Source organism: Bos mutus, chromosome 2 (genome assembly GCF_027580195.1).
Source record: "Bos mutus isolate GX-2022 chromosome 2, NWIPB_WYAK_1.1, whole genome shotgun sequence".
NCBI lineage: Eukaryota > Metazoa > Chordata > Mammalia > Artiodactyla > Bovidae > Bos > Bos mutus.
In genome coordinates, this window is record NC_091618.1 from 46,122,002 (window position 1) to 46,146,620 (window position 24,619).

Consider the following 24,619-nt stretch of genomic DNA (forward strand, 5'->3'; position numbering starts at 1 on the left):
TCATGTCCATCGAGTCGGTGATGCCATCCAGCCATCTCATCCTCTGTTGTCCCCTTCTCCTCCTGCCCCCAATCCCTCCCAGCATCAGGGTCTTTTCCAATGAGTCAACTCTTCACATGAGGCGGCCAAAGTATTGGAGTTTCAACTTCAGCATCAGTCTTTCCAATGAACACCCAGGACTGATCTCCTTTAGGAAGGACTGGTTGGATCTCCTTGCAGTCCAAGGGACTCTCAAGAGTCTTCTCCAACACCACAGTTCAAAAGCATCAATTCTTCGGCGCTCAGCTTTCTTCACAGTCCAACTCTCACATCCATAAATGACCATTGGAAAAACCACAGCCTTGACTAGACGGACCTTTGTTGGCAAAGTAATGTCTCTGCTTTTGAATATGCTATCTAGGTTGGTCATAACTTTCCTTCCAAGGAGTAAGCGTCTTTTAATTTCATGGCTGCAGTCACCATCTGCAGTCATTTTGGAGCCCAAAAAAATAAAGTCTGACACTGTTTTCACTGTTTCCCCATCTATTTCCCATGAAGTGATGGGACTAGATGCCACGATCTTAGTTTTCTGAATGTTGAGCTTTAAGCCAACTTTTTCGCTCTCCTCTTTCACTTTCATCAAGAGGCTTTTGAGTTCCTCTTCACTGTCTGCCATTAGGGTGGTGGCATCTGCATATCTGAGGTGATTGATATTTCTCCTGGCAATCTTGATTCCAGCTTGTGTTTCCTCCAGCCCAGCGTTTCTCATGATGTACTCTGCATCTAAGTTAAGTAAGCAGGGAGACAATATACAGCCTTGACATACTCCTTTTCCTATTTGGAACCAGTCTGTTGTTCCATGTCCAGTTCTAACTATTGCTTTCTGACCTGCATATAGGTTTCTCAAGAGGCAGGTCAGGTGGTCTGGTATTCCCATCTCTTCCAGAATTTTCCAGTTTATTGTGATCCACACAGTCAAAGGCGTTGGCATAGTCAATAAAGCAGAAATAGATGTTTTTCTGGAACTCTCTTGCTTTTTCGATGATCCAGTAGATGTTGGCAATTTGATCTCTGGTTTCTCTGCCTTTTCTAAAACCAGCCTGAACATCTGGAAGTTCACGGTTCACATATTGCTGAAGCCTGGCTTGGAGAATTTTGAGCATTATTTTACTAGCGTGTGAGATGAGTGCAACTGTGCGGTAGTTTGAGCATTCTTTGGCATTGCCTTTTTTTAGGAAAATTCTCAGGGTATTTAGCACTTACTAAAAGTGTTAATAAATTGCAGTTATTGTAATCATCATCCAGTTGAAATCTATTTGGAAGTCCGAAATAATAGGAACACTTGGTTTGATTAAACTTCTATTAGACTGAGGGCAAGTTATCAGGATGCTTTTCTCTTTTACCAGCAAATGAACCATATCCAGGCAAGAGCAGGCAACCAGCTCTCCTAAGGATCTTCAGGGCTATTGAGAGCTTCATCTACCTCACCTGTATAATTACCATCAAGGATAAACCAGCCATCACAGAGCCCAGTGGAAAGAGCTCTGATTATTTTAAACTCCTATCCAAATCTACCAGTTCTCCCAATTTAAACAGCTAACTCTTACCACCTCACCGGTGTTTTAAGAAACATACTGTCAGAAATTAACTCACTCTTCAACAGCTCTGGCTGGAGGGCCAACTTTTATGCATGGAATGATGGGCATGACCTGCTCCATCTGGCTGACGTGGGCAGAATGTTTGGAGGTGCACACAGACAGTATATGGGCTGAGTCAGGGGATGTTGGCAAGGGGCCTGCCACATAAAGGAAGCTTCCATCAGGCCACCACCCTGCTCAGTACACTCAGGATCGCCACTGCACATAGGACAAATTCCAAGCTCCTCAGGGAAGACTGAGCCCTCCTTACCTGTCAAAGCAGCCCCGCATCTTAAGTACAATCATATCCACTACAGTAAGACTCAGCCCTCTTTTCAAGGAGAACTCAAGACAAGCAAAAAGCACCCTTCTTGAAAATGATAGCATCAAGAGCTGATGTTTTAAGAGTGATGAGAGAGATCTTACATCCCTTAAATCTTTTGGTTGACTCAGTTCACTCACTCAGTCATGTTCGACTCTTTGTGACCCCATGGACTGAAGCACTCCAGGCTTCCCTGTCCATCACCAACACCCAGAGCTTGCTCAAACTCATGTCCATCAAGTCGGTAATCCCACCCAACCATCTTATCCTCTGTCATCCCCTTCTCCTCCTGACTTCAATCTTTTCCAGCATCAGGGTCTTTTCAAATGAGTCAGTTCTTCCCATCACGTGGCCAAAGTACTGGAGTTTCAGCTTCAGCATCAGTCCTTCCTATGAATATTCAGGACTGATTTCCTTTAGAATGGACTGATTGGATCTCCTTGCAGTCCAAGGGACTCTCAAGAGTTTTCTCCAACAGCACAGTTCAAAAGCATCAATTCTTCAGCCCTCAGCTTTCTTTATGGTCCAACTCTTAACATCCATACACGACTACTAGAAAAACCATAGCTTTGACTAGATGGACCTTTGTCGGCAAAGTAATATCTCTGCTTTTTAATATGCTGTCTAGGTTGGTCAGAGCTTTTCTTCCAAGGAGCAAGTATCTTTTAATTTCATGGCTGTACTCACCATCAGCAGTGATTTTGGAGCCCAGGAAAATAGTCCGTCACTGTTTTCATTGTTTCCCATGTATTTGCCACGAAGTGATAGGACCAGATGACTAGGGTTTTTTTTTAATTCTTTTATTTATAGAGGTGGAGAATGTCATCTTACAGAATCTACATTTATTAAATGGGCTATAAAACAAGAGCCTGCTGCTGCTGCGTCAGTTCAGTCGTGTCCGACTCTGTGCGACCCCGTAGATGGCAGCCCACCAGGCTCCCCCGTCCCTGGGATTCTCCAGGCAAGAACACTGGAGTGGGGTGCCATTTCCTTCTCCAATGCATGAAAGTGAAAAAATAAAGTGAAGTTGCTCAGTCGTGTCTGACTCCTAGCGACCCCATGGACTGCAGCCCACCAGGCCCCTCCGTCCATGGGATTTTCCAGGCAAGAGTACTGGAGTGGGTTGCCATTGCCTTCTCTGAAAACAAGATCCTAGTAACCTTTTTTCTTTCTGCTCCTAGGTAATTGGTTTAACATGGTTTATGACCATGGCTAGATTAATGTTTAACATGGCCTGGTTAGAGTCCTGTTTGAGGTATAAATGTCACATGCCTTAAAATATATAGCCAAAACAATGAAGTCAGAGGTATTTACATTCAAATAAGCTAATGTGATCATGGAAAAAGCAAGAGAGTTCCAGAAAAACATCTATTTCTGCTTTATTGACTATGCCAAAGCCTATGACTGTGTGGATCACAATGAACTGTGGAAAATTCTGAAAGAGATGGGAATACCAGACCACCTGATCTGCCTCTTGAGAAATCTGTATGCAGGTCAGGAAGCAACAGTTAGAACTGGACATGGAACAACAGACTGGTTCCAAATAGGAAAAGGAGTACGCCAAGGCTGTATATTGTCACCCTGTTTATTTAACTTATATGCAGAGTACATCATGAGAAACGCTGGGCTGGAAGAAGCACAAGGTAGAATCAAGATTGCCAGGAGAAATATCAATAACCTCAGATATGCAGATGACACCACCCTTATGGCAGAAAGTGAAGAGGAACTCAAAAGCCTCTTGATGAAAGTGAAAGAGGAGAGCGAAAAGTTGGCTTAAAGCTCAACATTCAGAAAACGAAGATCATGGCATCCGGTCCCATCACTTCATGGCAAATAGATGGGGAAACAGTGAAAACAGTGTCAGACTTTGTTTTTTTGGGCTCCAAAATGACTGCAGATGGTGACTGCAGCCATGAAATTAAAAGACGCTTACTCCTTGGAAGGAAAGTTATGACCAACCTAGATAGCATATTCAAAAGCAGAGACATTACTTTGCCAACAAAGGTCCGTCTAGTCAAGGCTGTGGTTTTTCCTGTGGTCAGGTATGGATGTGAGAGTTGGACTGTGAAGAAGGCTGAGCGCCGAAGAATTGATGCTTTTGAACTGTGGTGTTGGAGAAGACACTTGAGAGTCCCTTGGACTGCAAGGAGATCCAACCAGTCCATTCTGAAGGAGATCAGCCCTGGGATTTCTTTGGAAGGAATGATGCTAAAGCTGAAACTCCAGTACTTTGGCCACCTCATGCCAAGAGTTGACTCCTTGGAAGACTCTGATGCTGGGAGGGATTGGGGGCAGGAGGAGAAGGGGATGACAGAGGATGAGATGGCTGGATGGCATCACTGACTCGATGGACGTGAGTCTGGGTGAACTCCAGGAGTTGGTGATGGACAGGGAGGCCTGGCGTGCTGCGATTCATGGGGTCGCAGAGAGTCGGACACGACTGAGGGACTGAACTGAACTGAAGCTAATTTGATGGATAACTAGAAATGCCAATGAATATATTTTGAGAGTTTAACTGTTCATTTTGAGACCTTAATTAAAATATGTAGATATAGGAATGGCCAACTCTAAACATGCAACATTTTGTACTTGAATTATCAAGCATTTTTAAAAGTGAATATAAAGAAAAGCTGGTCTTACTTTGAATGTCAGGTGGTCCCATCATAAGCCTTTGTTCTTTACTCCTGCCATTCTGGAGCTTCAAACATAAAAAACAAGGTCACACTCCCCGTTCATTTTTCAAAGGCATATTATATTACACCTCTTTAAATATCTTGATAGGATTCTTAGGAATAAATTAAAGTATCACATTCACTGTTAAATTATCTAAAGAAAACTAGCAAGAGACATTAATTCCATAAAACTATAGTCTATAACCAAAGCAGCAATTCAAAGTGAAAATACAATAAATGTGTAAATATATTCAACTAGCATATTAGAATGTTTCAAAAACAGCTCAATAAAGTCAGACGTCATGGTACAGGAGAGTTGCCACAATAACTCAAAGTTAGAACAAGCTGTTGGAACTTGCAACGTTCAAAATTCTGTGTTAAAGATCACGTCATTCAGCCTGATCTTTAACACAGAGGCAAGGTACAGGTATGATTAAGAGTGGGGGTAGAATTCTGCCACTTATTAGCTATGTAACTTTGAGCAAATTCTTTAACTATATGTCTGTTTCTTTATCTTCAAAATGAGGACAATAATAGTACCTACCTTATAAATATTTTTCAGGATTAAATGTATACAAGACACTCAGCACAGTGACTTTTAAGCATATGGAAGTGCTTAATAAATGTCCAGTTTTTATTTTTCTAAAATGCCTAGCTATGCATAAGCCACATGTGGGTGTGGCTCTTGAACATTAGCCACCCTCTCTTAGGGCCAGAATGGGATGAATCAGAGAATGAAAGATTGAACAGACCCTTTCTCTTCCCAGATGACAGGTCCTGTGTAAGGCACACATAACACACACTGTCAACCATCTGATACGCTCAGCTTTCAAATGACAGCTCTCCTCTGAAGCTATCCTAGCCAAAAGAGAGAAGTACACTATTTGTTAAGCTGTGTCTATAGCTAAGTCTGTGCATCTAAATCAAAGAAAACACATAAATTGCTTTTATTAGTAATAACCAATGACTTAGCCAGAGGATAATGATATTAGAATTTGAAACCCCACATGGGTGTGCATTCACTTTTACATACGATTAAAGATATAACATCAAATCAAAGCTAGATTTACTCTAGATAAATATAAAAAACATTACAGTACAGAGTTACAACTTTTTTTTTTGGCTGCACCGCGTGGCTTGCAAGATCTTAGCTCCCCAACATGGGCTCAAACCTGTGCCCTCTGCAGTGGAAGCACAGAGTCCTAACCACTAGACAGCCAGAAAAGTCCCACAATTTGTTAATTCATCTGTTGGTATCACATATCCTACAATGCCACTGTAATTTTTTTAATAATAATGATAAAGAATGTATTTGAAAACCATTCAGCCAGCTTGAACTAACTGCAATGTATCAAACATTTCACTCAATAGTTGAGAACATTCTTTTTTTTTTACAAAGTGCATATAGCATTCACCAAAGTAGACTGTATAATGTGCCATAAGTTCTAAAGGACAGAAATCATACAGAGCAATTATTTGACCAAAACAGAATTAAATTATAAATAGGGATGGTATGGGGAGGGAGGAGGGAGGAGGGTTCAGGATGGGGAACACATGTATACCTGTGGTGGATTCATTTTGATATTTGGCAAAACTAATACAATTATGTAAAGTTTAAAAATAAAATAAAATAAAAAATAAATAAATAAATAAATAATAACAAGGAAATGTTTATATCTCTGGAAATCAACTTTAACACTTTCAAAGGTATTTTGTCACATAAAGGGAAGTATTTGAACTCAGGGGCTAAATTTGGACAAAATTTATAAAGAGATGGGGCATTTAGAATAAAGAGATAGGACACTGAGGGTGGGATAAGCGGGTAAGACTTCTCTAAGGGCACTCAGGAATCTTTGGAACTTGGGATGGCAAATGCTACTGAAATTTTAAAAGCACCTTTGCAAACTTGTATGAGTTAACATCCAGGCTCCTAAATCTTGTGAGGAATTCATGGAATTCATACGCCATGGTGCCTGCTAACTAAATGAATGAATGACCAAGGCCACAGATTAATATAGCAAATTTAAGGCAAAATTTACAGACCATGTGGGTTCCTAAAAAGCCACAAAGACAGTGAATCCAATTACTTGCATTAACAAAATAGAAAGGCAATAATAAAAATACAGCAGACTTTTAACTAAGAATGACAGTATAATTTCTGTTAGATACGCCATAGCAAAGAAAGTTCAGAAAATCGGGATCTGAATCCTAAATCAGTCTTCTCTCATGATTTGGTATCACAGAGGTTCAGAAGGACGAAGAAAAGCATATTTAATTCTGGAAAAAATGCACCACAGTGTAGAAGGAGTATGGATGGGCCTAGGTCTGGCGGCAGGTACGGTGGGCAATCAATGTTCCTTAGGCCTGAGTGAAAGTTGCTCAGTCGTGTCTGACTCTTTGCAAACCCATGAACTATATAGTCCATGGAATTCTCCAGGCCAGAATACTGGAGTGGGTAGCCTTTCCCTTCTCCAGGGGGTCTTCCCAACCCGGGGATTGAACCCCGGTCTCTCGCATTACAGGCCGATTCTTTTATCAGTTCAACTTCAAAGGAGGCCCTTAGGTTACTTAGGCCTAAATGTCCTTATTTATTTAATGAGAGGGTTGGGCAGTTAATCCCTACCACCATCCATCTGAGTTCAGAAATTCTATTGCCTAATGCTGTCTTACAACTTATCTCCTCCACAAAACTATTTTTATTATAGGTATAGTCAATATTTTCATCACATACTTTTATGAAAGTGCTTATGATTTAATCACAAATGATAAACTGTGGTCCTGACTACACATTCCATATATCCTTATATGTGCATGAGGATGAGATTACAATGAGATTAAATCCTCAGTATAAAAGATTAACCAAACAATTTTTCTGATGATGACCTTGCACCACTGACTAACACAATCACCAGAAGTGACTATCTGTTATTTACGGTCACAAATCAGTCACTCAGTGACAAAAACACTTTTACACTTTTGTTGAAATCACTAAAATAAGCTCAATGAAAAGCAAATGCACAAAGAGGTAAACACAAGGATATTTATTTTGAAGTACTGTCATATAACAAAAGATTAGAAAAAATCTACATCCATATTTATAAAACATATTGCGATACAGCTAGAAAGTATCACTTGGAAACTATGTCCAATCTCTAAAAACAATGATTAAATAGAGGCAGTCCCATATGATTCATACGAAAAAATTTCTAAGAATTCTCAGGTCAGGACAGTGGGCATAGCATGCTACCATTTGTACAGAAGAAAAAAAGTAAAAATTAATATGATATGTGCATAGACTACCTCCAAATGGTCAGAGAAGAAAATGGGTAACAACAGCTGCCTCTGGGGAAAGGAACTGGGTAAGAGGAAACGGACTTTAAAAATCATTTTAGCACCTTTTGAGTTTTTTGTCCATGGGCATGTCCTACCTATTTTTATTTCAAAAGTTAAATTCTCTAGACTTCCTTGGTGGTCCAGTGGTTACGAATCTGTCTTGCAGTGCAGGGGACACAAGTTTGATCCCCAGTCAGGGAGCTAGATCTCACATGCCACAACAAAGAGTTCACATGCTACAACCAAGACCTGGTGCAGCCAAGTAAATAACAAATAAATATTAAAAAATAAAAATGTAAATTTTCAAAGGAACACACAAACAATGGAAAAAATGTTTGTGTATGGGGATACATAAACACAGAGGGAAAAAAGACTAGAGGGGAACAACTGTTAACATGGAGGTGATTTATCTTCTTTCCTTTATATATAGTTCTCTGTATTTTCCAAGTTATCTCAATAAACACATTAGCTTTGAAATTATAAGAATTTATACATATTTTATAAACAAATGCGTATTTGTCACAATTTTTTTCAGATGTTAAATGAAATACATGCTAGGAGAATATGTACATTTTTGTCAAAGTTCTGAAACTGTTTCATGCCAGGATTCCACACATTTGCTCCAGACTCACCCTTAGGTTATATGAAGGATCTTTAACACTCAAGTTTGGCAGAGATGCCTGGCGAGCATTTACATAATTTGTTTCCGCTCCTTGAGCTGCAAGCAGAAGAGAGGCACTGAGTTAAGACTGACAAATTATCATCAAATGAATCTTCCACAATGGCTCAGTTCAGAGTCAGTCATGATCTTTCAAAATACCCAAAACTTTCCAGCCACTTACTGAACTCAAAATGTCAGATCAGATGACTCTTCTCCCAATGTCATTAAGAACAGACTAAAAGTGCTACTCCTATTCTTGATCTTGAATCATTCATGGGCATGGGGGAGGGCTGTGTGCAGATCACTGGGTATCAGTCATGCCCTCAGGCTCTATGGTGGTGGTAGACTGCTAGCAGAGCCCATACTGAGTGTGAGTCTAAAAGACAGGGGAATTGAGGGATGGGATGGGGAGGGAGGTGAGACAGAGGGTCAGGATGGGGACACATACATCCATGGCTGATTCATGTGAATGTATGGCAAAAACCACCACAATATTGTCAAGTAATTAGCCTCCAATTTAAAAATAAAATAAAATAATAAATAAATAAAAGACATGGGAAGGGGTGCTGTGAGAGAGAAGGCCAATGTGTGCTGGTCCCCTTTATGGAAGGGGTTCAGCAGAAAAGATGCCCCTTTCCATGAGGAGGTTATATGCAAGGCAGTTACAGGACCCCAGGGACAGGATGTCTCCAGAGCTTGGATGGTGGTCAGGCAAGGCAGCAGGGCTTGGCATAGACTCAGAAGCCCTGAGTACACACAGTGCCACCAGCCAGTGCAGAAAGTTGGGGTGCAGACTCCTTCTTAAAGACCAGACTGTTAAGAACTGCTTGGTGGCATTTTGCAGAGGGCCAAGACTCTGTGGTCAGGGGTGCTTGCTGATAAAGTTAGCAGACAGATATAGGGTATAGAGGATATAAAGGATTCTGATTGCTAGCCTCAGGCTGGTGAGGGCCATGGACATTCGGGTTCTGTTCCATCCACCCATTGTACACATGAATGTCTACCAACCTAACCCACTACACATAGGTACTTCATTAGGCCACAGAGAGGGCCAAAATGCTGCTCACCTGACTGCTTGTATTTCTGGATTTTTGTCTTCAGGTCTATCCTGTTGATGTTCCTTAGGCTTTCTTCTAATAAATTCAGTTGATCTGGAGCAACCAGATTTAGCTTCTCCAATTCAACCACAAGATCCAAGAAACTCTAAGAGAACCATCAACAAAAAACAAATGTCAGTACGGCTGACCATCAGGCCTCATATGCAAACCTCAGGCTGCAAAATTTATAACAATAAGAAAATGTGACCAGAGGAGTCCTCTGAGTGACCTTCAAGGATCCTAAACCAGAGTGCTTTGTTTTATTGTCTCTCCAAGACCATGAGCAAATTACAATCCTGGAATTTACCCAGAAAAGAGGTAAGTCTTTGAGGGGGCCAACCTGCACCTAGGTTGGGAATAGATGCATGAGTCATTTTTTGCATGAAGGATTAAGAAAGCAGGCCTGAAAATAAAATCCTCCTGTGTTAATTCTCTTCCCAAAAGTCAGGCTGGTGTCATACTGAAAAACTCTAAGGGATTTACTGAAAAAGGGAAGTGAGACGGTAGCTGGGGAAATGTTTTTACTAGAAAAATTCTAAATGATATAGCCCTGAAGTTCCTAAAATATTTTAACCAATGCTGGAAATTCCAGTTCATTCTGATACAGTGGACAGACATGAGGTGGTAAAATTACAAGGTGAGGGTATTTTGCTATTTGTTCAGCCTGGAACATAGGGATTGTGAAAGAACTACATTTCAGAAATAGGCATCACTTTTGGTTTTACTTTCTTTCTGTTTAACATTTGGTTACTAATGTGCTATCTTTATTTTTCAATTAATAATCATAATTAAATCTACATAAATGATTGAGAAACAAGTGGACTAGGGGACGCCAAAAAATGAGTTTTGTTTTGTTTTTTAATTTTACTTTCCATTTTGCATTTGATAATAGGGGCACACAGTTGCCCTATATTCCTAGATCTCAGAAATGAAACAACAATCATTAAGAAACATGAGGAGATTCTTAAGCAATGATTTACCAAAGTCCTCAGAAGAAGATCCTTGATACTAGAGACCCAAGCTTTTCCTGGCCTGTCCACAGGTCGGAAGTACATATCAGGCCAGCTGGGATCTACTTTTCCAGTGACCACAGCATCCCTGAGATTTCACCCCTAGCTCATTTTGAACTGCAAATCTATACTTCTGCCACTCTGTGGATTCATCAGTCTCAAGGACCTTCCCCTGCCCATCTCCCCCAAAGCCTGATGACTCCACACTGACCCTGAACTGGCTGAGGAGAGGGGAACAGCAGAGAGCAAGATGGCAGCGGGCCAGCACTTCCCATCTGTTTCTGCTCAGCGTGAACAGATGGGACTTCCTAACCTTCCCAGATGATCTGCCAAACCAGGGAGAGAAGCTGAAGGATAAGCCAGGCCTATGATTTTATACAAATAAAGGATAAAATACAAGGAGGAAACACACACCCAGGGCCACACCAGCCAACATCACTCTATTGCCTCTCAATTCAGGAACCAATTTTCTTCCCATCAGTGTTACTATGAAAAAACCCTCATACTCTTCTCCCTTCCCACCTTCACCCTCAATTTGGGCCTCCTTGCTTAAGTGCCTGATTCCCTCTCTTCATACCATAGAGAACAACTCCCAACCTCTGATAAGACTCCTGGGAACATGAATCAAGAAAAAGAAAGAAAACTCACCTTATCCTTGGCTATCTTGCTTCGACCCGTATAATCTCTCATGAGGAACATTAATGAGGACACGTCAGATTTATCCAAATCCTCACCAATCTCCATCATCAGCACCCTGAAAACCAGACAAGGTTCTTTAGTAAATTCAGACACAAGTCCTAGTGAGAATACTAAGAGCGTAGGTCTCCTCTAGGCCAAAAACTGGTTAAAAGACTAATTCTTGCCCCTATTTTGAATGTGTCCCCCAGAAAACAGAAAGCATAGATCACCCCAGGAGATCTTAAGCAAATTCAAAAAGGAAACTTATCCCTTCTGAGTTTTCAGTAGAACATGGTACCTCTTTTTCCATCTGCTATGAAAAGAACAAGAGAATAAAAACTTCCCCAAAGAATCCCCTAGCTCTCCCATAAGTTATAAGTGAAATAAATGAAGAACCTAAATGACTAAGATGAAAGACATAAATAGAATTCAAAATGATCTCATCCCCTCAGTTTAACAAATTCCCAGGTGATGCTGAAGCTGCTAATACAGGGACAATACTTTGAATCACAAGATCATGAATCAAAGTAACGTGTAAGCTGTCCTGGCTTGCTCCAGAACTCAAAAGGTAAAAGGCATCTATATCCTGGAGACTGTGACTGTGTAGAAAGCCCCTCCTCACTTAGTCACCTCTGTTACAGCTGGAGTACCAGCAAGCTTTATCAGGGCTCCCAAGGACATCTCATGATTGTCATTAGTGCCTGGTCATTGTCATCACTGCTTAGAAGCCCATTTTCCCAATTAGACTCTCAGATTCTTGAGGATGGAAGATTCTTCATTTTGCTTTAGCGCTTACCAAACACCTCGCATATGTCAACCCACAATAAAGCCCACTCAATAGATGAATAAATGAATCTAGCATTCCCTGGCCTCTCTACTCAAAGGTCCCCAAACTGCCTCCATTCACTACAGCAAGGAAACAGAAGATGGAGACAGTCCCCTGACTTTTTTCACAAAAACCCAGTCAGTGCCTCCTGAAAAGTTTTAAGATTTCTGACATCATATAATGGTTGGAGAAATGGAAGATGATTAAGAAAAACAGCAACAACGATAATTAACCCTTATATTGGTAGAGTGCTACCTGGTTTTAAAAAGTTTTTTACATAATTTAAAATATAATAATTTTTAAAAGTACTTCACAAACTAAATTATCACAATCAATCCTTACAAACACACTTGTGAAATCAGACATTATTCTTAGTTTCACAAGTAGGAAAATGAAGGCCCAACTGATGGCAGTGGCTGGCTCAGACTATGTGGCTGAGGCTATTGGTTCTGAGGCTTCAAACAGACCTTTAATCTCAAGTCTCATCCACGTTCCAAGGGCCACACTGATTGCAACTCTCTTTAATACAGTTTTTAATCATGTATATCATCTCCAAATGATGATATCTCCAAATAATGATATAACTAAAGATCCAGTGGTCCAGAGAAAAAAAGAATCACAAATTTAAGGTTACAAATTATCTTTCTTTCCCCAGAAATGCAGCCTTTCCTGTCGTTTCTGTGCTCCTCTGAGCCTTCAAGAGAATGCTCTGTGACCAGAAAAGTAAAAGTGAAGTCGTTCAGTCGTGTCCGACTCTTTGCAACCCCATGGACTGTAGCCTACCAGGCTCCTCTGTCCATGGGATTTTCCAGGCAATACTATTGGAGTGGATTGCCATTTCCTTCTCCAGGGGATCTTCCCGAGCCAGGGATCGAACCCGGGTCTTCTGCATTGTAGACAGACCAGGAGGAAGGAACAATTCAAAGGCTGTCTGAACGAAAGGGAGCTCCAACGGCCATTCCTCTCTGAACTTACGGGAGTCTAGATGTGGTTAATTGAAGAAACCTTCAATCTGGGCTCTCCAGAGCCTCCGGGAGTAGGAACCTCACAGAAACTCACTGAAAGCTAGCTCACCCACTAACTTCCTTGGCAGGGGAAAGACCGGAGGAAATTCAGGAAGGATCACAAAGCTCTCAAAGGTCAGGAAGATTACTGTCAGGCTTGTTGTTTTCTTTTCTCAGAACAGGAAATTGCCCAGCTCTGACATCACAGGCTAGCAAAGAACACAGCAGATCTCATCTTAGTCATTTGTCTCTCTACCATTCTACCCATTGGGCAAACACATACCATCTGTCCTTTCCAGTTTCAATCTGACCTTCTACACAGTTACTTTAAGCAAACATGTACTAAGGATTCAAACATTTCAGAAGAATGAACATCAACAGGGCAATAAGATCGGTGGGTAGATAAAGGGATGAACCTGTTTAATGTCCTCTATGTTTCTATGGTTCTGAAGTCTAGATCTTCTTCCCTCCCTCCCTTCTACTGGTGCAGCCTCGGGAGGGGCTGATGAATTACCTATAGTCTGAAATCAGATGTGGGTGCCTGCGCAGGAGGGCCTCCACTGTCGGGGTATCCATATTCAAGACCCTCTTGAGCAAGTCAAACCGCCTCACTCTGTACAGCAGCTCAGCCAAGCTCACAGAAGACAGCTTTCCTCTCTCTCTTAAAATATCCAGAAGATCCCTGACATTCAGTGGAACCACATCTGCAGCAACATCTCGGCACAAAAAAAGGAGTGTATCCTTCTCCTCTTCATCAAGTGCTTCTTCTACCTGATGGATGACTTCAGCAGACATCCTGTACAGTGTCATTCCAAGGAATGGCAGGAAGAAAAGTCTAGTCCAGTCAATAGAAGGCCATGAAGCTACTGATTTCATTTCTGGTGGTTTTCTTCATTTCTTTCAAAATCCTTTCCAATGGAGGAGTTCTGTGGTTAAAAGGGAACTTTTTTTTTAATCCTCCTAGCAAAATAACATATGCCTCAAAGTCCAGGTATAGGCTCTTCTTTTCTTGCTGGTCTAATTTAGCAGATTAAACTCATGTTGTTAAGTCTGCAGAAGTGATCCTTTCCGGAGACAAAGCAACTGATCCCAAAATCAGGACAGACAAAGAAGATAACCTACATTTTAAAAGAAATGAAACCAGAGACATTATTTCAAAAAAAAAAAAATCCCACGTGCTTTATCAGAATTTATCAGAGTATAAAGTGTGGTAAGTGGAAAATCACTACTAAGGAATTAATGACGAAGTGACAGATGAATGGTGAGGGGCAGAGGAAGAGCCCAATGACTAGGCTGCTCTCTAGACCACAGAAACTGAGGTCACGGGGGTTAACCCCTTTTTGGTGAACTCCCAGTAGGCTTGAACAAACACAAATCTTAGCAAAGGGGACTCTGCAAGGTGTCAAAAATGATGGGAGAAAACCGGTTTCTGTCTCTACCTCACCCTTTTTTCCCAGTTGTTCTACTTGGAAACCCCTCATTCACACCTGCTGCCATCCTCCCAAAGTCACAGGCACTTTACACAGTGTCATCATGACTGCTCACAGGACCTGCCACCATGGCTGAACATGAGCCTTGCCAAGTTTTGATCACCTCTTTGGACCCTGAGCCCCTTAGGAGGGTCAGAATCCCATACTCACAACACATTGCTGGACAGCAATTGTCACTAGCATTGCTGAGTGCATCAGTAGAAAAAAGGAGGTTGAGCAGATCTGCAGAAAGATGCAGGAACTGGGTGGGAATGGTGGGATGTTCATGCCATGGGTGTATTCTTAACTTCTTCCATTGGAACTCAACCTATTTTCTTTCAAAATTTAAGTTATAAATGAGGATCACTGTTTAAAGTTTCATAGCTATATTTTATTTTAAATAAGCTCTTACGACACATGTACTCCAATGTTCATCGCAGCACTGTTTATAATAGCCAGGACATGGAAGCAACCTAGATGTCCATCAGCAGATGAATGGATAAGAAAGCTATGGTACATATACACAATGGAGTATTACTCAGCCATTAAAAAGAATACATTTGAATCCGTTCTAATGAGGTGGATGAAACTGGAGCCTATTATACAGAGTGAAGTAACCAGAAAGAAAAACACCAATACAGTATACTAACGCATATATATGGAATTTAGAAAGATGGTAACAATAACCCTGTATACGAGACAGCAAAAGAGACACTGATGTATAGAACAGTCTTTTGGACTCTGTGGGAGAGGGAGAGGGTGGGATGATTTGGGAGAATGGCATTGAAACATGTATAATATCATATATGAAATGAGTCGCCAATCCAGGTTCCATGCACGATACTGGATGCTTGGGGCTGGTGCACTGGGATGACCCAGAGGGATGGTATGGGGAGGGAGGAGCGAAGAGGGTTCAGGATGGGGAACACATGTATACGTGTGCTGGATTCATTTTGATATATGGCAAAACCAATACAATATTGTAAAGTTAAAAAATAAAATAAAATAAAAAATTTTTAAATAAATAAATAAATAAGCTCTTATGTTCTGGTACAATACCCTGTTGGTTTCTAGCAGAGAACATTTCAGATTAAAAGCTAACCTTAGCAAAAAATAATTTGGAAATAACCTAACTGTAGGTTGATAACTGTTGCTGCATATTTGTGTACACGTGTATTAAACTAGCAGGATTTACTGAAAGGAACACCAATTCTATTTTATTTATTAATATACAATCTCGGGTTACAAAAGATGAAGCATCTTACAACAAACACATAAGTAGAAAAAAAATTTATATGAGAACAAGGAGGAAAATAATTAGATTAGAAAGTCAAAATGAGGTGGAGGGATAAAGAATACAATGCAAATATGCAGGCCAGGAAGGCCTAAACAGATTTTAGCAGACCCTGAATGTGTCCTGAGCTTCCTGGTAATCAAAGCAAAAAGGGATATATGGGATGTTAAATAGCCCTTGCTGTCAAAAATAAGAAAAACTGAAAGATTCTTAGAGGAAGGACAATTTCCCTAGAGTTCCGAAGTTCCCCACCAATGGAAATATTAAGGAGTACTTTAGTGTCTGAAATTAACAAAATTATGTTTATTTAAAATTTTATTTTAAAAAATTTTAAATATCTTATTTTAAAATAAGCCATTCATGCACACCATTCACACTAGCCTTCCTCTTGATAGTCTAAAAGGGTTAGTTTTTAATAAAATAGACACTTCAGTTAATGTAGGCTTGTTAATAAGTATTAATGTGTCTATGCCAATCCCATGTTCATTCATCCAAGCCTCACTTAAACACAGCCATTCTGAATAACTGGAGAAATGAAATTTAAAATGATTGTTTACTCAAAGTAGAAAAACTGGTACTCAGACTACTTCATTATTTTTCTAATCTGAAAGCTTAATGCTAATTTTATGTGTTTTGCAGAGGCTAAATCTGTACTCTACTCACAGGCTAACAAGACTTTAAACCTACCTATTAGTTTCCAAAAAAGGAAGGAAAGTTCTTTTTCTATTCATTAAAAGTCATAATTCTGCAGTTGCTATTATTATAAATTAATCTGTAAAATACTTATACACACTAGAAAGTATAAAATAAGTAAACACAACAAGAAATGAGGGGCTTTCCTGGTGGCTCACTGGTAAAGAATCCAAGACACAGGCTTGATCCCTGACAGGAAGATTCCGGAGAAGGCGATGGCACCCGATTCCAGTACTCTTGCCTGGAAAATCCCATGGATGGAGGAGCCTGGTAGGCTGCAGTCCATGGGGTCGCGAAGAGTCGGACACGACTGAGTGACTTCACTTTCACTTTTCACTTTCATGCATTGGAGAAGGAAATGGCAACCCACTCCAGTGTTCTTACCTGGAGAATCCCAGGGACGGGGGAGCCTGGTGGGCTGCCGTCTATTGGGTCACACAGAGTCAGACACGACTAAAGCAACTTAGCAGCAGCAGCTGCAGGAAGATTCCACATGCTGTGGAGCAACTAAGCCCATGCACCACAACTATGGAGCCTGTGCTCTAGAGCCTGGGAGTCGCAACTCCTGAGCCCATGCCCTGCAACTACTGAAGCCTGTGAGCCCTAGAGCCTGTGCTCCACCACAAGAGAAGCCACTGCCATGGGAAGCCACTAATAGCTCCCTCATGCTGCCACTAGAGAAAAGTCAGCACAGCCAAAAGTAAACAAAACTATTTTTTTAAAAAAGGAATGAGATGTTATGTACATTCACTAGACATACTGAAAAAGAATCAAACAGAGCTATTAGAAAAGAAATGTTCAATTCCCTTTTTAAACACAGTAATTTTTATAATTCATAACCATCAATGATATAATAATACCATTAAGAGTTAACAAAATTAGATGATTGCTTCTTAAAATATGATCAGCTCAGTTCCTTTCCTCTAGCCATTACACCCAAGGCTGCCTTCTGCCAGTCACGCACACTCAGCAAGAGAACTGGCGTGCTGTCTTCCCTCTGTACTAATGGAAGTATAGTTTGGCAGCAAAATCCAAATTATTCAGTGGTAGCATCTGGCATAGTCAAAGAAAATATCAAAAGGAAAACTACAGATCCTGTGCTGACCCAGGCCAACCAGATGCAGCAAAATACCAGTGCTTATGTGTTGGGGCAGCGCTGGGGACAGTGAACTGAGGCCAGCAGCGATTGGCACTTGAAAGAAGGGAGCATGAAAGGGAGAAGTGGGGCTACAGTCCAAATACTCACTACTTTGTTACAGTTTCTTTTAATCCCAAACCAAGAAATTAACATAAAAACTACTTTCAGACTAAGGAAGTTCAGTAAGGTCTTGAGAGGCAAAACCCAAGCCACCCCCATAAGGTCACCTTCCCAACCCAGAGGATATGAGACATACATTCTGCTGAAGGTGAGTCTATGATTAAAAATCACCTGCATAAACAAAAAAAGCACCATGACAGTAGACAAAGTAAAACTCACATACTAGGAACCTGTGTCTGAAAGAGTTTAAAAATAAGTATCTTCTGCTCAACATCACTCATTATCAGAGAAATGCAAATCAAAACCACAATGAGGTACCATCTCACGCTAGTCAGAATGGCTGCTATCAAAAAGTCTGCAAACAATAAATGCTGAAGAGGGTGCAGAGAAAAGGGAACCCTCTTATGCTATTGGTGGAATGCAAACTAGTACAGTCACTATGGAGAACAGTGTGGTGATTCCTTAAAAAACTGGAAAGAGAACTGCCATACGACCCAGCAATCCCACTGCTGGGCATACACAATGAGGAAACCAGAATTGAAAGAGACACATGTACCCCAATGTTCATCACAGCACTGTTTACAATAGGCAGGACATGGAAGCAACCTAGATGTCCATCTGCAGATGAATGGATAAGAAAGCTGTGGTACATATACACAATGGAGTATTGCTCAGCCATTAAAAAGAATACATTTGAATCAGTTCTATTGAGGTGGATGAAACTGGAGCTTATCATACAGAGCAAAGTAAGTCAGAAAGAAAAATACTAATACAGTATATTAATGCATATATATAGAATTTAGAAAGATGGTAACAATGACCCTGTATGCAAGACAGCAAGAGACACAGATATAAAGAACAGACTTTTGGACTCTATGGGAGAAGGTGAAGGTGGGATGATTTGAGAGAATAGCATTGAAACATGTATATTACCATATGTGAAATAGATGACCAGTCCAAGTTCAATGCATGAAACAGGGCACTCAAAGCCAGTGCACTGGCACAACCCAGAGGAATGAGATGGGGAGAGAGGAGGGAGGGGGGTTCAGGATGGGGGCCACATGTATATCCATGGTTGATTCCTGTCAATATATGGCAAAAACCACCACAATACTGTAAAGTAATTAGCCTCCAATTAAAATAAATTAATTAATTTAAAAAATAAAAACAAAAAAATAAGTATTTTCAAAGGTTCAAGAAGATAAGGGCAATTTTTGAAATTTGACAGGCCAACTTAATGGTTCTTAATCAGGGGCAGTTTTGCTCTTCAGGGACATTTGACAATTTTTACTCAATTTGAGACATTTTTGGTCATCATAACCAGGTGGGGCTATTGGCATCTACAAGACAGAGGCTAGGGATGCTGTTAAATATTACACAATGATATTCCCCTCAACAAAGAATTATTCAGCCCTAAATAAAACAGTGCCAAAACTGAGAAACTGCACTAGATAATATGGAAAAAATGACTATAATACACACCGAAATGCTAAAGAAAACATAAAAAATGTTTGCTCAAATATACAGTTGAGCATGTAAGAAAGCAAACTTGTAGGAAAGCAAAAGGATAAAACAGCTAAAAACCAGTGATAAGCTGTTTAAGATGTGCCACATACAATAGTATAAAAACAGAGAACATGTAGGAATGAGTCTAACAAAGATACGCAAAACATTAACAGAAAAAAAACTATAAAACATTATTGGAAAGACATTAATAAAGACCTAAATAAACGGACAGTTTTACCTTGCTTGTGAGTATGGAGACTGAATATAATAAACATGTGAATTCTCTAAAATCAGTGATCTATGGATCTAAAGCAAGGGACTTATGAGGCAGCAATTTATAACTAGTTTAATAGTAATTATTAATATGAGAAAAATAAAAGTCAGCAGCAAATATTATACTTCGTGGTGACATGTTAGCAACATTCCCTTAAAAACGAGGCTCAAGACAAGAATGATCACCCTTCTATTCAACACTGTACTAGAGGACAGAGCTTAGCACTAAAATAAGAAAAAACCTTAATTAGAGCATTAGCATAGGAACCAGAGAACCAAATACCAATCTTCACAAGCAGTAAGACTTTCTACATAGGAAACCCAAGTATACCAACAGACAAAATGCTAGAATTCATAAGAGGTTAAGGCTTGGAGATATATGATTAATAAATGAAAGTCAATTATATCTCTATCCATTAGCAAAAAAATAGGAAGAAAATGTAAATTTTTTAAAAAAGATACTATCTACAAAAGCAGCAAAATTTATATGGTATACAAAAAAAAAAACCTTTCAAAAGATACACAAGACATTAAAGAAGAAATTATAAAACCTTAAGGAAGACTTCAGTTAAGACAAAGATAACTGAAGAAATGTATGATAATCATGGACAGAAGATTCAATATCATGAGGATATCAATTCCCAAATGAATTTATACAAATTTAAGTCCAATCAAACACTGAAAAAATTTTGCCATGGACCATGGCAAGCTGATTTTTAAGCTTATATGGAGAAGAAGGGCCAAGAATAGCCAGTACAAGCTTTAAGGACAACCAGTTGAATGAAGCTGCCTTACCAGATATCAAGATTTATTATAAATGTATAGTAATATGACACAGGAATAGGTAATAAAACAACCAATACACAGATGAGAACTCAGAAATAAATCCACACACTGACAACTAAGGTGGTCCTGTAAATCAAGAGGGAAAGAATATTAATGTCCAGAAAGGGTGCTGAGACAACAGTTTTCCATACATACAAAAAGGATAAACTGGGATCCTTTGCTCATACCATATACAAGCCAATTCCACAAGTACTAAAGTCCTGGACATAAAATGTCTAGAAAAGATTCTCCAAGAACATTATTATAACCTACAAATACAAAAGTGATTTTGTAGATGTAGCCAGAATATGGAAAGCATTTCTGCAAATCAATAAGCATATGACAAGCAACCCAAGGAGAAAATAGGCAATAGGCAATTCCCAGAAGAAGAAACCCCAAACAGCCACAAACCATATGAAAAGATATTGAAGGCAAAATAGTATTCAGAGAAATGCAAATTTAAACTACAGTGAGATATTATTTCACATTGGTCAAATCTGTTACTACATGTCAGAGAAAATATAGTGAAATTAGAAACTTTACACATTGCTAGAGGAATTATAAATTGATTTGGCCACTTTAAAGAACAAGTTGCAATACCTGATAAAGATGAAAGCATATGTTACTCTATGACATGAAAATTTTATTCCTAAATGAATATGCTTTTAAAATTCTTAGAACACCAAGACATGTACATAATGTTCCAAGCATCAGTAAATCTTAGCACACAATAATGGTAACCACCTACAAGTCTACTAAAAGAGACTGAATAAAATGTCCCAGTCCTTTGTAAAATACAATACAGCCATGAAAAATGAGGAACTATGAATGAATCTCACAAACAGACAAAAAATAAAACAAATATTTCTGCTAAAGCAAAAAGTTGCTAAAGCATGCATATCATATCATGTGATCACTCACCTAGAGCCAGACATCCTGGAATGTGAAGTCCAGTGGGCCTTAGGAAGCATCACTATGAACAAAGTTAGTGGAGGTGATGGAATTCCAGTTGAGCTATCTCAAATCTAAAAGATGATGCTGTGAAAGTGCTGCATTCAATATGTCAGCAAATTTGGAAAACTCAGCAGTGTCCATAGGACTGGAAAAGGTCAGTTTTCATTCCAATCCCAAAGAAAGGCAATGCCAAAGAATGTTCAAACTACCGCACAATTGCACTCATCTCACACACTAGTAAAGTAATGCTCAAAATTCTCCAAGCCAGGCTTCAGCAATATGTGAACCGTGAACTTCCTGATGTTCAAGCTGGTTTTAGAAAAGGCAGAGGAACCAGAGATCAAATTGGCAACATCCACTGGATCATCGAAAAAGCAAGATAGTTCCAGAAAAAAACATCTATTTCTGCTTTACTGACTATGCTAAAGCCTTTGACTGTGTGGATCACAATAAACTGTGGAAAATTCTGCAAGAAATGGGAATACCAGACCACCTGACCTGCCTCTTGAGAAACCTATATGCAGGTCAGGAAGCAACAGTTAGAACTGGACATGGAACAACAGACTGGTTCCAAATAGGAAAAGGAGTACGTCAAGGCTGTATATTGTCACCCTGCTTATTTAACTTCTATGCAGAGTACATCATGAGAAACGCTGGGCTGGAAGAAGCACAAGCTGGAATCAAGATTGCCGGGAGAAATATCAATAACCTCAGATATGCAGATGACACCAAAAGTGAAGGAGAACTAAAGAGCTTCTTGATGAAAGTGAAAGTGGAGAGTGAAAAAATTGGCTTAAAGCTCAACATTCAGAAAACGAAGATCATGGCATCTGGTCCCATCACTTCATGGGAAATAGATGGGGAAACAGTGTCAGACTTTATTTTTTGGGGCTCCAAAATGACTGCAGATGGTGATTGCAGCCATGAAATTAAAAGACGCTTACTCCTTGGAAGGGAAGTTATGACCAACCTAGGGAGCATATTAAAAAGCAGAGACATTACTTTGCCAACAAAAGTCCATCTAGTCAAGGTTATGGTTTTTCCAGTAGTCATGTATGGATGTGAGAGTTGGACTATGAAGAAAGCTGAGCACAGAAGAATTGATGCTTTTGAACTGTGGTGTTGGAGAAGACTCCTGAAAGTCCCTTGGATTACAAGGAGATCCAACCAGTCCATCCTAAAGGAAATCAGTCCTGGGTGTTCATTGGAAGAACTGATGTTGCAGCTGAAACTCCAAAATTTTGGCCACCTGATGCAAAGAGCTGACTCATTTGAAAAGACCCTGATGTTGGGAAAGATTGAAGGCAGGAGGAGAAGGGGATGACAGAGGATGAGATGGTTAGATGGCATCACCAACTCAATGGACATAAGTTTGGGTAAACTCCGGTAGTTGGTGATGGACAGGGAGGCCTGGCATCTGCGGTTCATGGGGTTGCAAAGAGTCGGACACGACTGAGTGACTGAACTGAACTGAAGATCTTTAATGTTAGTAATAATTTGGGGCTTTCCAGGTGGCGCAGTGGTAAAGAATCCACCTGTCAATGCAGGAGCCACAAGAGATGCAGGTTCAATCCCTGGGTCGGGAAGATCCCCTGGAGAAGGAATTGGCAACCCACACCAGTATTCTTGCCTCAGAAATCCCATGAACAGAGGAGCCTGGTAGGCTACAGTCCATGGGGGTCGCAAAAGAGCTGGACACGACTGAGCAGCTGAGCATGCACACATGCTGAGCACTCTCAACTTACATAAGACCCTAAATGTTAGTAACAATACCATATATTGTTTAGGGATATGTGTATTAAAATATTAAAACATATAATAATGATGAATAATTAACACAGAAAATTGGTTTCTGTTGTGGGATTAACAAAACATCACTAGATAAAAATTCAGAGGGGAAGTGACTAAATTTGTAATATTTTACTACATATGCTCAGCAATAGATATACAGACAGTAAAATAAATACACCTCTGACCACATTCTCTGACCACAGTGCAATAAAATTAGAAGACAATAATTAGCTAAAAGGAAACCCTATATGTTCTTGAACTAAAAAAAGGAGTTTCTCTTTCTCTCTACTGCATGTAGCCCTTACCAGTTCAGTTAACAAGTACTGCATAGAAACAACCAGAGCATGCCATATAGAAACTATCTCATAGCATTGAAAATGCTTCAGAGCTTTTTTGGTGTATACATAGACAATCCTTAGAACAAGAAAGCCTAGAAGCATCCCAAAGTTACCATCAAAAAGAACAAGTCCAATTTTATTTAACATGATTCAAGAGATAGGGTAGAAGGGGGGCTTCCCTGGTTTCTCAGTGATAAAGAATCCAGCTGCCAATGCAGGAGGCTTGGGTTTGATCCCTGATCTGGGACGACCCCACATACCACAAAGCAACTGAGCCACTGGGCCACAACTATTGAGCCTGTGCTCTAGAGCCCGGGAGCTGCAAGTACCGAGTCCACATATCCCAGCTACTGAAGCCCAAGTGCCCGAGAGCCCATGCTCTGCAGCAGGAGAGGCCACCTCAATGAGAGGCCCAGGCACAGCAATTAAAGAATAGTCCCTGCTCTCCGAAACAAGAGAAAAGTCAGCAATGAAGACCCAGCACAGCCAAAAACAAATAAATATATATTTTAAAAAGATAGGGTAGAAGGGATGGGGAGGGGGGTGGCAGGTAGAATGAGTTCTTTAGAGTTTGGGGAAAGGAGAGTGCTCATTACTTACCAGCCCCGTCCTGCCTGAGCTGCCTAGTTCAGCACCACACACCTCCTCTGAAGTCAACGGCTTCACCTCACTCAGAGACAAAGGAGCTGTCCAAGCCCAATTCTTTCTCCTTCCTTCTTTCAAAAACCCAGCCCTCCGAGTGACTGAGACTTCTGTTAGTGTTCTTTCACGCCCACTGTCTTAAGTCATTCACCTTTCCCAGCAGGGCAAAACTGGCAGCTGTGTGTGTGCTTCTAGAATTTTTAAGGAATTCCCCTTTCTGGCACCCCCTCTCTGGCAAATTTTAATTTAATGACTGTCTCTCCTTCATTTCCTCACCCACACAAAATTTCCACAATGGTACAAACTGTCCCCCACCTTCAGAGTCAGAGCAGTTTCAGTTTCACTTCTCAATAGTTG

At 40.2% G+C, this 24,619-nt stretch overlaps 1 protein-coding gene across 7 annotated transcripts in view; it reads right to left on the bottom strand.

Moving 5' to 3' along the window:
• The window catches only part of CFLAR (CASP8 and FADD like apoptosis regulator), a 58,943-nt gene that overhangs the window by 24,550 nt on the left and 9,774 nt on the right, over nt 1-24,619 (bottom strand). For 4 of the 7 annotated variants that reach the window (XM_070388264.1, XM_070388229.1, XM_005909833.3 and 1 more), the window contains 5 exons: nt 13,734-14,337; nt 11,360-11,465; nt 9,672-9,807; nt 8,576-8,661; nt 4,579-4,636 (listed from right to left, as the gene is read on the bottom strand). In XM_070388264.1, coding sequence (XP_070244365.1) covers nt 4,579-4,636; nt 8,576-8,661; nt 9,672-9,807; nt 11,360-11,465; nt 13,734-14,095 — 748 coding nt within the window. In that variant the 5' untranslated portion in view covers nt 14,096-14,337. Of the gene's footprint in view, nt 1-4,578; nt 4,637-5,362; nt 5,469-8,575; nt 8,662-9,671; nt 9,808-11,359; nt 11,466-13,733; nt 14,338-24,220; nt 24,374-24,619 lie in introns of those variants that run through there. The other 3 variants (XM_070388244.1, XM_070388272.1, XM_070388279.1) reach the window with 3 other exon arrangements.